Raw genomic sequence first — 12753 nt, 5'->3', positions numbered from 1 at the left:
ACATGGGTTTGGGTGGACTCCGGCAGTTGGTGATGGACAGGGAGGCCTGGCATGGTGCAGTTCATTGGGTCGTAAAGAGCTGGACACGACTGAGTGACTAAACTGAACTGAATTCAGTTTTATTAATAAAACTAGAAAGGATTCTAAGAAAATCTTCTTAGCTGAAAGGGTATGGATTATAAAAGACTGGAAAGCACTGCTTTACAAGGAATGATCATTGTGGCCCATTGTGTCCACTGTAATAGCATTATGGTCTTTTAGTTGGACACATGGCCACTTCAAATAAAAACTAAATTTCCACTTACATTTCAGTAGCCAAGGGTGGCCATATGACTAAAGGATATAAACAGAAAGACCATGTGCACATTTTCAGGAAATGTTTTTTAAAGGAGAGGAGTGAAACTTTCTTTTCTCCTTCCTTCTGCCTGCCAGCTGGAATATGTACATTAGGGCTCTGGCCAGACTCAAACAGTCTTCTTACAACATGAGATGGAAACCACATGTTGAGATAGGCAGAGCAACAAGATAACAGGGACTTGGTATCTGGTATTTGTAGAACTAGCACACCAACCCTATACAAGTTGCCTCAGCTTCGATTATATTATGGAAAAGTGCATTTCCATCCTGTTTAAACCACTGTTACATTTGATTTTTTTTTTCTATCACTTGCAATTAAACTTAACTGTAACTAGTTGTAAAAATTCCTACTTGTACATCTTACCAAATTGTTGCTAAGACCAAAATAAGCATTTCCATCATTTTAAAATTTACTGCCAATAATCACTCTTATATAGTAAACATCTACTGAATTATAGGGTTTATACTTATATAAGGCATTGGTCTAATGTGGGAGATCACACATGTTTCTAAGAAGTGAGCCCTGCTGTCTGGAGAATGTGAAAGAGGCTGCTGTCCCCACAATCTATTCCCCCTTTCTTCTGCATTGTTGTTCGGTTGCCAAGTAGTGTCTGACTCTTTGTGACCCCATGGACTGCAGCACACCAGGCTCCTCTGTCCTTTACTACCTCTCAGAGTTTGCTCAAATTCATGTCCATTGAGTTGGTGATGCTATCTAATCATCTCATCCTCTGCCACCCCTTTCTCCTTTTGCCTTCAATCCTTCCCAGCATCAAGGTCTTTCCCAATGACTTGGCTCTTCGCATTAGGTGACCAAAATACTGGAGCTTCAGCCTCAGCCATCAGTCCTTCCAATGAATATTCAGGGTTGATTTCCTTTAATACTGACTGGTTTGATCTCCTTGCAGTCTGTAAGGACTTCTGCTGCATGACCCTTCCACAGTAAATTACTGCCTATCCTTCAGTATATGCTCTTTGCTTCTTGCCTCCTCTTGCTCTATCTCGCTGTTTGGGACTGGAAGTGAGGGTAAAGTTCTATTTTACATGAGGCAAATGAAGGCAATACCCTAGACCACCTAATTCTAGATCAGTACACAAATGAGAAATAAACTTCCATCGTGATTTTTGCCACCATTTTTCAAATACTCCTGAGAGCTAAAACTAATCCAAATCAATGAAGGGGGAACACCATAGACTGACATATACATGTTAAAGCCAAGACAAAGAGACTATGTAGTATACACCACTTCTGTAGGCTTTAGGGGTCATATGACTACAGACCAACATGCTGCTGCTAAGTCGCTTCAGTCGTGTCCGACTCTGTGCGACCCCATAGACGGCAGCCCACCAGGCTCCCCCATCCCTGGGATTCTCCAGGCAAGAACACTGGAGTGGGTTGCCATTGCCTTCTCCAATGCATGAAGGTAAAAAGTGAAAGTGAAGTCACTCAGTCGTGTCTGACTCGTAGCGACCCCATAGACTGCAGCCCACCAGGCTCCTCCATCCATGGGATTTTCCAGGCAAGAGTACTGGAATGGGGTGCCGTTGCCTTCTCCAACATGGTGTCATTAAATAAGACCTCTTCCTTATTTGATAGCAGAGATCAACTGTCAGTTTTCCTCCTCTTGACCGGAATATGCAAACTCCACAATATCTATCATCCTTTTAAAGTAATTTAAGCTACTGGCAAAATGTAACTCTCATACATACATAATAGAGACACACATATAAATAAGCATATCCAGTGGACCTTGATGGTGCTCAATGATCACAGTACATTTCCCGAGTCTGTTCATTCTTCCAGATGACCAGTTCATACTTTCTCTTTACTTCCTTCACCTCAAACTTCTAATATATCTGTTTCTATCCACATTTTCATCTGAGAACTCTGCTTGTTTACTGAGAAAATAGAAGTTTTTACTGTCAGGACATCTACCCAACCACGTTCAACTCCATGTATACACTCTAGCTTTCTTCCTGCTACTATGGGTAACTCTCTATGCTCCTAAGCTTTCTACTCCAGTGAACACTAGATCCCATTCCATTGCCTCCTCAAGGCTATTAGTTCAGAAGTTCTTCTCTCATTCCCCTGCTTCATCAATTCATGACTTGCTTCTTCTTTAATGGATCTTTCCTATTAACTTAGAAACATGATTATTTCATCCATTTTAAAAAACACTTTTTAACCTTCTTCCTCCAAGATACCACTCTATTTCTCTCTTTTCCTTTGCAGAAACAGCCCTCAGAAGTCTTTGTATTTGCCCTATTTCATCTCTGTATTTTCTCTTGAACTAAAACAACCACTGATAAATCCAGTGGTCAATTTTCAGTGCTCCTCTTGACTTACCAACAGCAATGAACATAGCACTGAACACAGCTGCTTATGCTCTTCCTTAATGACATTCCTCATGTGAGTTTCGGGGCTCCTTACACTTCTGGTTTTCCTCCCATCTCCCTGGTCTTTCCTTTTCAGTCTCTCTGGTTGTTCCTTTTCATCTCCCCAACTCTAAGGTAGAAGCATCCCAGAGGTCGGTCTTAAGATTTTTCTTCTTAACCAACACTCTCTATCTTCTCCCTTGATCATCTCAGCCAGCCTCATGACTTCCACTACCATTTTTATGCATATAGTTCCCAAATTGGTATGTTTAGCCTAGACTATCCTCCTGAACCTGAGACTTTTATATACAAGTACCTACTTAATGTGCTTCCCTGGTGGCTCAGTCAGTAAAGAAACTGCCTGCAATGTAAGAGACTGCCTGCAGGAGAATTGGGTTCCATCTCTGGGTCAGGAAGATCCCCTGGAGGAGGAAATGGCAACCCACTCTAGTATTCTTGCCTGGGAAAAGGCAACAGTCCATGGAGTCACTAAAGTCAGACATGACTTAGCGACTAAATCACCACCACCACCTACTTAACACTTTCACTCAGATGTCTACTAAGCATCTCTCACTAACAAGTCTTATTTAACTAAGTATCTGATCATCTCTAAACCTTCTCTTTCCACAGTCCTCCCCAGCATTCAGACCAAAAACCTTGATAACTATCTTACCTCTTCCATCTTATCTGTCAGCAAATTTCATTTCCATCACCTTCAAAATACATCCAGAACTAACTACTTATAACTTCACTGCTACCTCCATGCTTTTGGCTACCATCACCTTTCCCCAGGTTGCTACAATAAATTTATTGTAAGCAGGTTTCCCTGCTTCTGTCCTTACCAGTTCTCAAGTCTATGGCAAACACAGTCCAAGTCAAACTACATCACTCCTTTCTTCAGAAACTTTTCTTGATATCCATTTCACTTAAAAGAAAAGCCAAAGTCCTTGCAATGAATTGTAAGGCCCCATATGATACAGCCTCACCTCTCTGACTGCATACCAATGACTGCCCACCTGCTCACTCTACTCCAGGCAAAATGGCTTCTTTGCTGTCCCTCAAACATGCGCCATGCACTCCCACTTCAGTGCCCTGAGCTTATTTGCCCCCTCCTCAGGAACATATGCATGGCTCCCTCCCTCAGTTCCTTTAAGTCTTTGTTTAAATATCTCCTCAGTGAGGCTTTTGCTTCACTATCTAAATTACAACCACACCTTCACCAACACCAACACTGTTACTTCACTTACACAAAAACACACACACAGACTCACTCATTATTTCCCACGTCTTATTTTTTTTATCTTGGCAATCATAATAAATGGACTTACTATGTCATGAAATTATGAACAGTTTGCATTAATGTGCTCTAGTATAACTATAGCATGTAGTGGTATGGAAATACAGGACCAATGATGTTGTAAGGACTTACATTCAAAAGATTTGATGAGTTAGGTAAGCTTGCATGACCCAGGGTAGGGAAAAAATGACATTATCAAGTCGGGTAAGATTAATTCACATGTTGACAAGTCAATTACTTTTGAAAAATCTCTGCAACACTGTTACACTTATCAAAAGTTTATTTTCTTTCATTCTCTGTTGATTACAAAAAGGAGGATAAATACTATCACCATTTTTCATTTCTTTTATACAGCCAATCTGGCAATAGAGGTTAATGTAATTTTCATCAGAGAAAATCTATAGAAAATACTGCCACCATTTACAAGTTTAAACACTAGTATCACATGTAAAGTAGTTAATAATATCAGGTAAAATTTTTTTAAATATGGTAAAATCCAAATAGAGAAAAATCAACAATATATCTATTGCTGTAACATAATTCCATTTTAATAAAAATAAAACATTTTTAAAATTTAATGGTATCTAAAATAACTACATACTTATTAAACACTGAATTACCTTTATTTCTTTGGAGCTCATTTTTCAGATCTTCAATTATAAACGTATTTTTTTCCATTTCTTTTGTATATTGTTCAACTTGCTCAGTGAGCATTTTAATTTGACTATCTCGCTCTTGTATACCCTATAAAATATTTTGAATATCACATATTTTCACTTTCTGAATATTAATATACAATTTAGAAGTAAGAGGGCTTCCCTTGTGGCTCAGTACTTAGTGAGCGGCTCAGCTGGTAAAAAATCCGCCTGCAATGCGGAAGACATGGGTTCGATTCCTGGGCTGGGAAGATCCCCTGGAGAAGGGAAAGGCTACCCACTCCTGTATTCTGGCCTGGAGACTTCCACGGACAGTACAGTCCATGGGGTTGCAAAGAGTCAAACACGATTGAGCAACTTTCACTAGAAGTAAGAAAAAGGTAGGTCTTGTTTTATAACAGAATTATAAAATATATTTTTTATAAGTCAAAACTCTGTCTTTTACTATTTTGTATACCTCAACTACACTATTCACTGTAGGTATACTGCTGTCTCTCCAGTACTTAAAGATAATACAAGGGCTAGCACTCTGGCAAACAGAAATTCCAGAACTCTCTAATGTTTGTGACTTATGACTTCTTATGTGTTATTTTTCCTCATCATCCAACTATCTTTTTATCATTTTATGTTTCCATTTTGCCTTGTGCTTTTTTTCCCTTACCCAACTTCACTTCCATCCTTGTAGTACACTTCATATGAAAATCTTGTCCTTTGCAACTGTCCTTATTCTACAAATACTTCCTAAATTTCCTTGTTTCTTTTAGACTATGACTAGAAAAAACAGTTTATGCAAGTGTAACTTCTTTCCTTTTTTCCTTTCCTTCTTTTATCTTTGGTCATGCCACACAGCTTGCAAGATCTTAGTTCCCAGACCAGGGATCAAACTCATGTCCCCTGAAGCGGACGCATGGAGTCCTAATCACTGGACTACCAGGCATATATGAATACATTGGCACTAAATATAAAAATTCTATGCAGTAAAAATTATAGCCATATTTTAGTTTATTTCACATTGTACAGCATATTTCAGCACTAAAACACAGTATAATAAAGTTTAGTAAGAGTATTAGGATATTTAAATTTCTAAAAGTTTCTTATCTGCATCAACAGAGAAAAATACACAAAATAATTCTATTCCTAACTCTAAACCTAATTATAATTTTTGCCTAGGAATGGATGGTATAAAAAACTTCTAAAGACTTTATTATCTACCCAAAGGTGCCAGTGACTAGATTAGACACAGGAGATAAATGAAAGACAGTTCAGAGTTTCACTGCCAACTTTAATAAAACTCATTGAAAAATCAAATTTTGGGAAAGTTTTACCTGTTGTAGAGCCATAACATTACTTTTATCAGCATCAAGCTGGGCATTTTTCAGTTTGTCCCGCAGACTATGTAACATTTGCTGATACTCAATAATTTCATCATCTTTAGAAGACAAAATTAACTAGAAATAAACAAAATAGGGTCTGTTACATAACATCAAAATTAATAAACCATTTCTCATTTATGATCAACACTTTAATACATACCATTAGCAGATCAAGAAAATGCAGGCAAAAAAATCTTGGAAGTGAGAACATAGCAACAATTGGAATAACCATTGTCCCTTTTGTGCATACAGCCTGAAGTTCAAATAAGAAGTGATTCAAAGATATACACTGTGCTTTTTTCTTTTTAAGGAATTCAATCTTTTCATTTAAACAACCTCAAGTTTTCAAAACCCATTCCTAAAACAAGAAGTTATAACTACCTCCCTGCAATTACAAAGTGTATACAACTAATCTTTAAAAAGAAAACATTAAAATGACATGAAGAAGCATAAATATCCTGAATGAATGAAAGAGGCATATCTACAAAGAAAAATTACAGTCATACATTCATTAAAAAGAACAAAGCAATACTATATGTACTGATGTAGACTAAAACGTAAAAGATACTAAGTAAAAACAAAGTGAAGAATACATTTACTAACGTCTCTCCTCCAAAATTAAATGACTAAAAACAATTCTAGAGGTCTATACATGGCAGTTCTTAAAACTTTTCGAGCTAAGATATTTTATACACCTTTGGAAATGCCTAATAAAAATGTCACTAACCAGTACAAAGCCTTTAAAGAAAATTAAGACTAAAAATTGAAATCTAAAATTAAAAGCTATTACAGCAATTGAAAAAAAGCACCTTCCACTCTTCTACTTTTGCATTGACAGCTGCCGTGATTGGATCATCTTCTTCATTTTTTGCTTTCAGAAGATCCGTAAGCTCCTGCACCTAAAAGGCAACAATTATTTCAAAAATGTTGTAAAACAGTGTAACACAAACATATTTATTATAACTGACTATTTATACATGCAATATACACAGTGATAAGCATACACATGCACATATATACATATATATTTAAAGGCATATTCATTATTGGAGCAGTTCTGTAGCTAGGGTGACATTAAATGGTTTGTGCATCTTTATAGTTGTTCACAGGACCTCTAAGAGTCTTTAATAGAAAGTTCCCCAAATTAATAGCTTTGTAGGACTGCTGTCTATATACTCATTCAGATATCACCCATACATCCTACATGGCAAGAAGTATAAGGTATGGGTAAGGAAACTAGAAAAGCACATAGAGACAAATATATCAGCATGGTAACATTTTACAGTGTAAGATGGTATATTAGAGCATAAGACAAAATCTCATATCCTAGAAAGTTAAAGTACTTTCCAATTTCAAATAAACAGTAATGAGGCAATATGAAGTCTGTCCAAATAAGTTAATCTAACGAGAATCCTTACTTGAAGCCGGTAATGATCATTTTCTTTTTTTAACTGGTCCATCATACTATCTGTCTGATGCACAACAGCTTTCATCCTATTATATTCATCAGTCATCTTCTCCATTTCCTGGACAGACTCCTCTAAATTTTTTCTCATTTCTTGATTCTGAAGTTCAATTTTCTCATTAGCTTCTGTTAAAGTCTAGGAAAGATAAAGGCATTATAGTTAAAAACAATTTACTAAAACAAATTAAAATTAAATGGAATCATAAGTGTTTGCTGGAGAAAATGGAACTTTATAGATATTTTGTATCAACTCAATCAAATTTACCAACTAAATCAAATATCAAGAAAACTATAACTAAGAATCTTAGTTCTTAAGAAATGTACAAGATAGGCATAAAACAAGAATGAATTTGCAAGATTTGGAACTCCAAAGATGCAATTTATTTAATGTTTTACAAATACACATTTGCAGATTTACACTAAATATATTACTAGATTTACATTATAGTGAAAGTTTTATAAAAAATTATGGCTTTGAACTGACTTCCATTCATTTTACCTGAATTTCATCCAGATATTGGACAAGTTCATAGTTTTTTTTAGACAATTGTGATCGGTAGTCACTGTCTTCTCCTCTTCTTGATAAAAGTGTTTCTTTTTGCGAATCTATTTGTTTTTGATAGTCAATAATATCCTGACGAAGCTGTTCATTCTGAAGGTAGATCAAGCACAATATTCTATTTTAAAAAAACTATCCAAAGAAACAAAATTTCACCCTCTAAATAATGATCTCAAAACAGACCTTTAAAATCCCAAGGTTTCACAACACTTAAAGCCTCACCTTTTTCTTTAGATGTTTGTTCTCCAGAAAAGGACAAGAAGAAGGTAATTAGAAATGAGAAAGATAATATATAATTAAGTATAATAATAAAAAATTAAAGGAAAAAAAGAAATTTTAGGAGAATAAGATATTATTTTGGATAATCAAAGAAAGCAAGAATATTAATTATCAACCAAAACAAAAAACATTTTGATTATATTAAAAAATAAAAATTCATGATAAACAATGTACATTATTTGGCTCAGAAGAACCAAATAATTAACAGAATTTATAAGATTTCACAAGAAACAAAAGTTTTAAAAGAATGCCAGATACAATAAGAGGAAGTAAGGCAGAAATCCACTCACATATTGAGTTAGCAAACTAGCAATGAACAGCTTAAAAAAGAAAGTAAGATTTACCCACAGAGATCTAACAAATGAATGCAGTACTTAACGAGTTCACCTTTCTATTTATTTTCTATTTCTCTAAGATAAAGTCATATCATAAAAATCACAGTTCAAAACACCAATAACTTAGACAATTCCAGTTCTGGTTACACAATTTATGAAAACTTTTTTAATACGTATCTTTGTTGAACCACCACAACTACTGAATTTGTTTTACCAACCTCTCTCCTTAATTTGCTGTTTTCATTTTCTGCCTCCTCATTTCGAAGAGCCAACTAAAATAGGAAAAAAAAATAAAAAAGATAAAATTCAGCAGTAATTCAATGTAATGTCAGGTTTTCAGTTTCTCATCAATAAAGCAGAGAATGTTTAATTACTGAGGACTTCATGTTGACCCAAGCAAGACATGAACAGTAAGCCAAAATTTTGAAAACTAAGGATAGGAAGGATTAAGCAGGTTGAGTTTAAAAAACAAAAAACTCTAACCAAAGGATACAGAAAACAAAACCATTACTCTTATTCCACAGCCTAAAACCTATTAATGAGCAGTCTTCTGTCCAAGATCTCTACTGTTTTGCAGTTTTATTATCAGAGCTAAAAGACTTCACTCTCAGGGAGCATTAAATTACTTAGAAATACAAAGCAGTACAACATAATGCTTAAAAAGAACCATGGATGCTTGGATTTTGGCTGGGGAAACTAAAAAGACATCACTGGGTCAACAGAGGAAATCTGATTATGGACTATCTATTAGAAAACAGCATTGAATTGATACTACATTTCTTGAGTATGCTAATTATATAAGTAGTTATATTGAAAAATACCTCCCCTTTCAGTGGAAATATACTGAAATATTTAAGAATAAAATATCATAATATTTGTAATATTTAAAAGAGAAGTACCATGCTATCTCACATTAACTCTAATGGCTCACCAAAAAAGAAAGGAGAGGAGAAGGAAGCAAGAGGAGGAGGGAAGGGGAGGGAAGTAAGTCTGTGTGTGCAAAGACACTGACAGATAAAACATATGTAGCACGGTGTTAACTGGCGAGCCTACATAAAGAGTATGTGAGTGTTTATTGCTTTTCCTAAAATCTTCATGAAGATAAAGTTTTCAAAATAAAAAGTTTAAAGAAAATTCATAATAAAATGCAATGTGCTATACAAATTTGGGGGCTTCCCTGGTGGCTCAGCAGTGAAAAACCTGCCTGCAGTACAGGAGCCATAGGAGACAGGGGTTCAATCCCTGGGTTGGGAAGATCCTTTGGAGGAGAGCATGACAACCCACTCCAGTATTCCTGCCTGGAGAATCCCATGGACAGAGGAGCCCGAAGGGCTACAGTCCCTAGGGTCGCAAAGAGTTGGACATGACTGAAGTGATGCACGCTTACAAATTTTACAAGTTTACCATTATCATTATTATCATCTGGGAATTAAGAGTCCTATCCTGTTTTGAACTGGAAAATTTAACAACAAAACACATGTCAAGAACTTAAAGGCAAAACCGTTTATGCTACTAATGCTCATTTTCCTTGGTTTTTGAAACATCATACTCCTGATACTTTTCTTGGGCTGTTCCTTGAAGCATTCTTTCTATTTCATTAGACATTTCTATGCCTCAGAGATCAGCCTTCCAATCACTTCTATTGCTTCAATATCTGTGACCCACAAACTCTTATCATCTATCCAGTGTCTCTCATGATTTCCAATCCACAGATATCCTTTTGGAATATGCATGTTCTACAAGAAAAGCCACTGCAATGAGAAGTCCACATAATGCTACTAAAGAGTAGACCATACTCGCTGCAACTAGAGAAAGCCCACACAGCAATGAATATCCAGTGTAGCCAAAAATAAATTTGAAAAACTGTTTTAAAAAAATTAAAACTCAAAAAAAAAAACAAAAAACAAGACTGACTTATGTATACCTTTCCATGGTATCCCACAGCATTCTTATATCCAAATGTATCCCCAGAGTATCCTATTATCTTATATTATCTTTGAAATTGACAGTGAATATGGCTAAGAAACAGAATAGTATGCCCACTGTATCCTTAGTATTTCGCATGCTATAAGTACTCAGTAAAACTCAATGACTGGTGAAGGGCAAAAACAAATTGCCAAAGCAACTCATATCCATATTCTATTTCAAGGAACCTAGGAGAAGGCAATGGCACCCCACTCCAGTACTCTTGCCTGGAAAATCCCATGGACGGAGGAGCCTGGTAGGCTGCAGTCCATGGGGTCGCTAGGAGTCGGACATGACTGAGAGACTTCACTTTCACTTTTCACTTTCATGCACTGGAGAAGGAAATGGCAGCCCACTCCAGTGTTCTTGCCTGGAGAATCCCAGGGACGGGGGAGCCTGGTGAGCTGCCATCTATGAGGTCGCAGAGTCGGACACGACTGAAGCGACTTAGCAGCAGCAGCCAGCAGTGGCTGGAAAGGTATATTAACTATGTATTCAAGTTATCCCTGAATATTCATTGGAAAAACTGATGCTGAAGCTCCGGTACTTTGGCCACCTCATACAAAGAGCTGACTCACTGGAAAAGACCCTGATGCTGTGAAAGATTGAGGGCAAAGATGGGGATGACAGAGGCTGAGAAAATTGGATGGCATCACTGACTCAATGGACATGAGCTTGAGCAAACTCTGGAAGATAGTGAAGGACAGGGAAGCCTGATATGATGCATTCCTTGGTGTTGCAAAGAGTCAGACAAGACTTAGCGACTGAACAAGTTGTCTGTGTGTGTGCCTAAGAATAAAGATAGTAGTCTAGGATATGAATGGACAAGATAGTTCTGATTAGCTAACAGTGAGTGGTATCAGTGATGAGAAGTTGATGAATACACAGGCTAGACAAAGAACAATAGCCTAGAAAAAGACACACACCAAAATCTCCCTAAGCAATTCTATTACTGTACAGCATAGGTAGGATCCTTCATGATAAGAAATCTATAGGTCTGTTATGTTTCACTGAGTCAACTAAACAATAATTTGCCAAGAGCTTATTCTTCACTTTTGTTGTTGTTATTTAGTCACTAAGTCATGTCCAACTCTTCAGTGACCCCCTGGACTGCAGCGCATCACGCTCCACTGTCCATGGGATTCTCTAGGCAAGAATACTGGAATAGGTTGCCATTTCCTTCTCAAGTTCAGTTCAGTTCAGTCGCTCAGTCTTATCCAACTCTTTGGGACTCCATGGACTGCAGCACTCCAGGCCCCCTGTCCATCACGAACTCCTGGAGTTTACTCAAACTCATGTCCGTTGAGTTGGTGATGCCATCCAACCATCTCATCCTCTGTCGTCCCCTTCTCCTCCTGTCCCCAATTCTTTCCAGCATCAGGGTCTTTTCCAATGAGTCAGCTCTTCTCATCAGGTGGCCAAAGTATTAGAGTTTCAGCTTCAGCATCAGTTCTTCCAATGAATTTTCAGGGCTGATCCCCTTTAGAATGGACTGGTTGGATCTCCTTGCCTGTCCAAGGGACTCTCAAGAGTCTTCTCCAACACCACAGTTCAAAAGCATCAATTCTTCAGCGCTCAGCTTTCCTTATAGTCCAACTCTCACATCCATACATGACCACTAGAAAAACCATAGCCTTGACTAGATGGACTTTGTTGACAAAGTAATGTCTCTGCTGTTTAATACCCTGTCTAGGTTGGTCATAACTTTCCTTCCAAGGAATAAGTGTCTTTTAATTTCATGGCTGCAGTCACCATCTGCAGTGATTTTGGAGCCCAAAAAAATAAAGTCAGCCACTGTTTCCACTGTTTCCCCATCTATTGACATGAAGTGATGGGACCGGATGCCATGATCTTAGTTTTCTGAATGTTGAGCTTTAAGCCAACTTTTTCACTCTCCTCTTTCACGTTCATCAACAGGCTCTTTAGTTCTTCTTCACTTTCTGCCATAGGGTGGTGTTATCTGCATATCTGAGGTTACTGATATTTCTCCCGGCAATCTTGATTCCAGCTTGTGCTTCTTCCAGCCCAGCATTTCTCATGATGTACTCTGCATATAAGTTAAATAAGCAGGGTGACAATATACAGCCTTGA

The 12753-nt window shown here is 37.1% G+C and overlaps 1 protein-coding gene across 12 annotated transcripts in view; it reads right to left on the bottom strand.

The window, feature by feature from the left end:
* CEP290 (centrosomal protein 290) overlaps positions 1-12753 on the bottom strand; it is a 96664-nt gene that overhangs the window by 75051 nt on the left and 8860 nt on the right. For 11 of the 12 annotated variants that reach the window (XM_055586111.1, XM_055586092.1, XM_055586135.1 and 8 more), the window contains exons 7-12: positions 8916-8969; positions 8024-8176; positions 7478-7660; positions 6869-6958; positions 6012-6134; positions 4651-4774 (exon numbers count right to left, since the gene is read on the bottom strand). In XM_055586111.1, coding sequence (XP_055442086.1) covers positions 4651-4774; positions 6012-6134; positions 6869-6958; positions 7478-7660; positions 8024-8176; positions 8916-8969 — 727 coding nt within the window. Of the gene's footprint in view, positions 1-4650; positions 4775-6011; positions 6135-6868; positions 6959-7477; positions 7661-8023; positions 8177-8915; positions 8970-12753 lie in introns of those variants that run through there. The other variant, XM_055586183.1, reaches the window with a different exon arrangement.

Source organism: Bubalus kerabau, chromosome 1 (genome assembly GCF_029407905.1).
Source record: "Bubalus kerabau isolate K-KA32 ecotype Philippines breed swamp buffalo chromosome 1, PCC_UOA_SB_1v2, whole genome shotgun sequence".
Taxonomy (NCBI): domain Eukaryota; kingdom Metazoa; phylum Chordata; class Mammalia; order Artiodactyla; family Bovidae; genus Bubalus; species Bubalus kerabau.
Note: the sequence above shows the minus strand (reverse complement) of the source record. Positions and strands in the feature narration are given on the sequence as shown.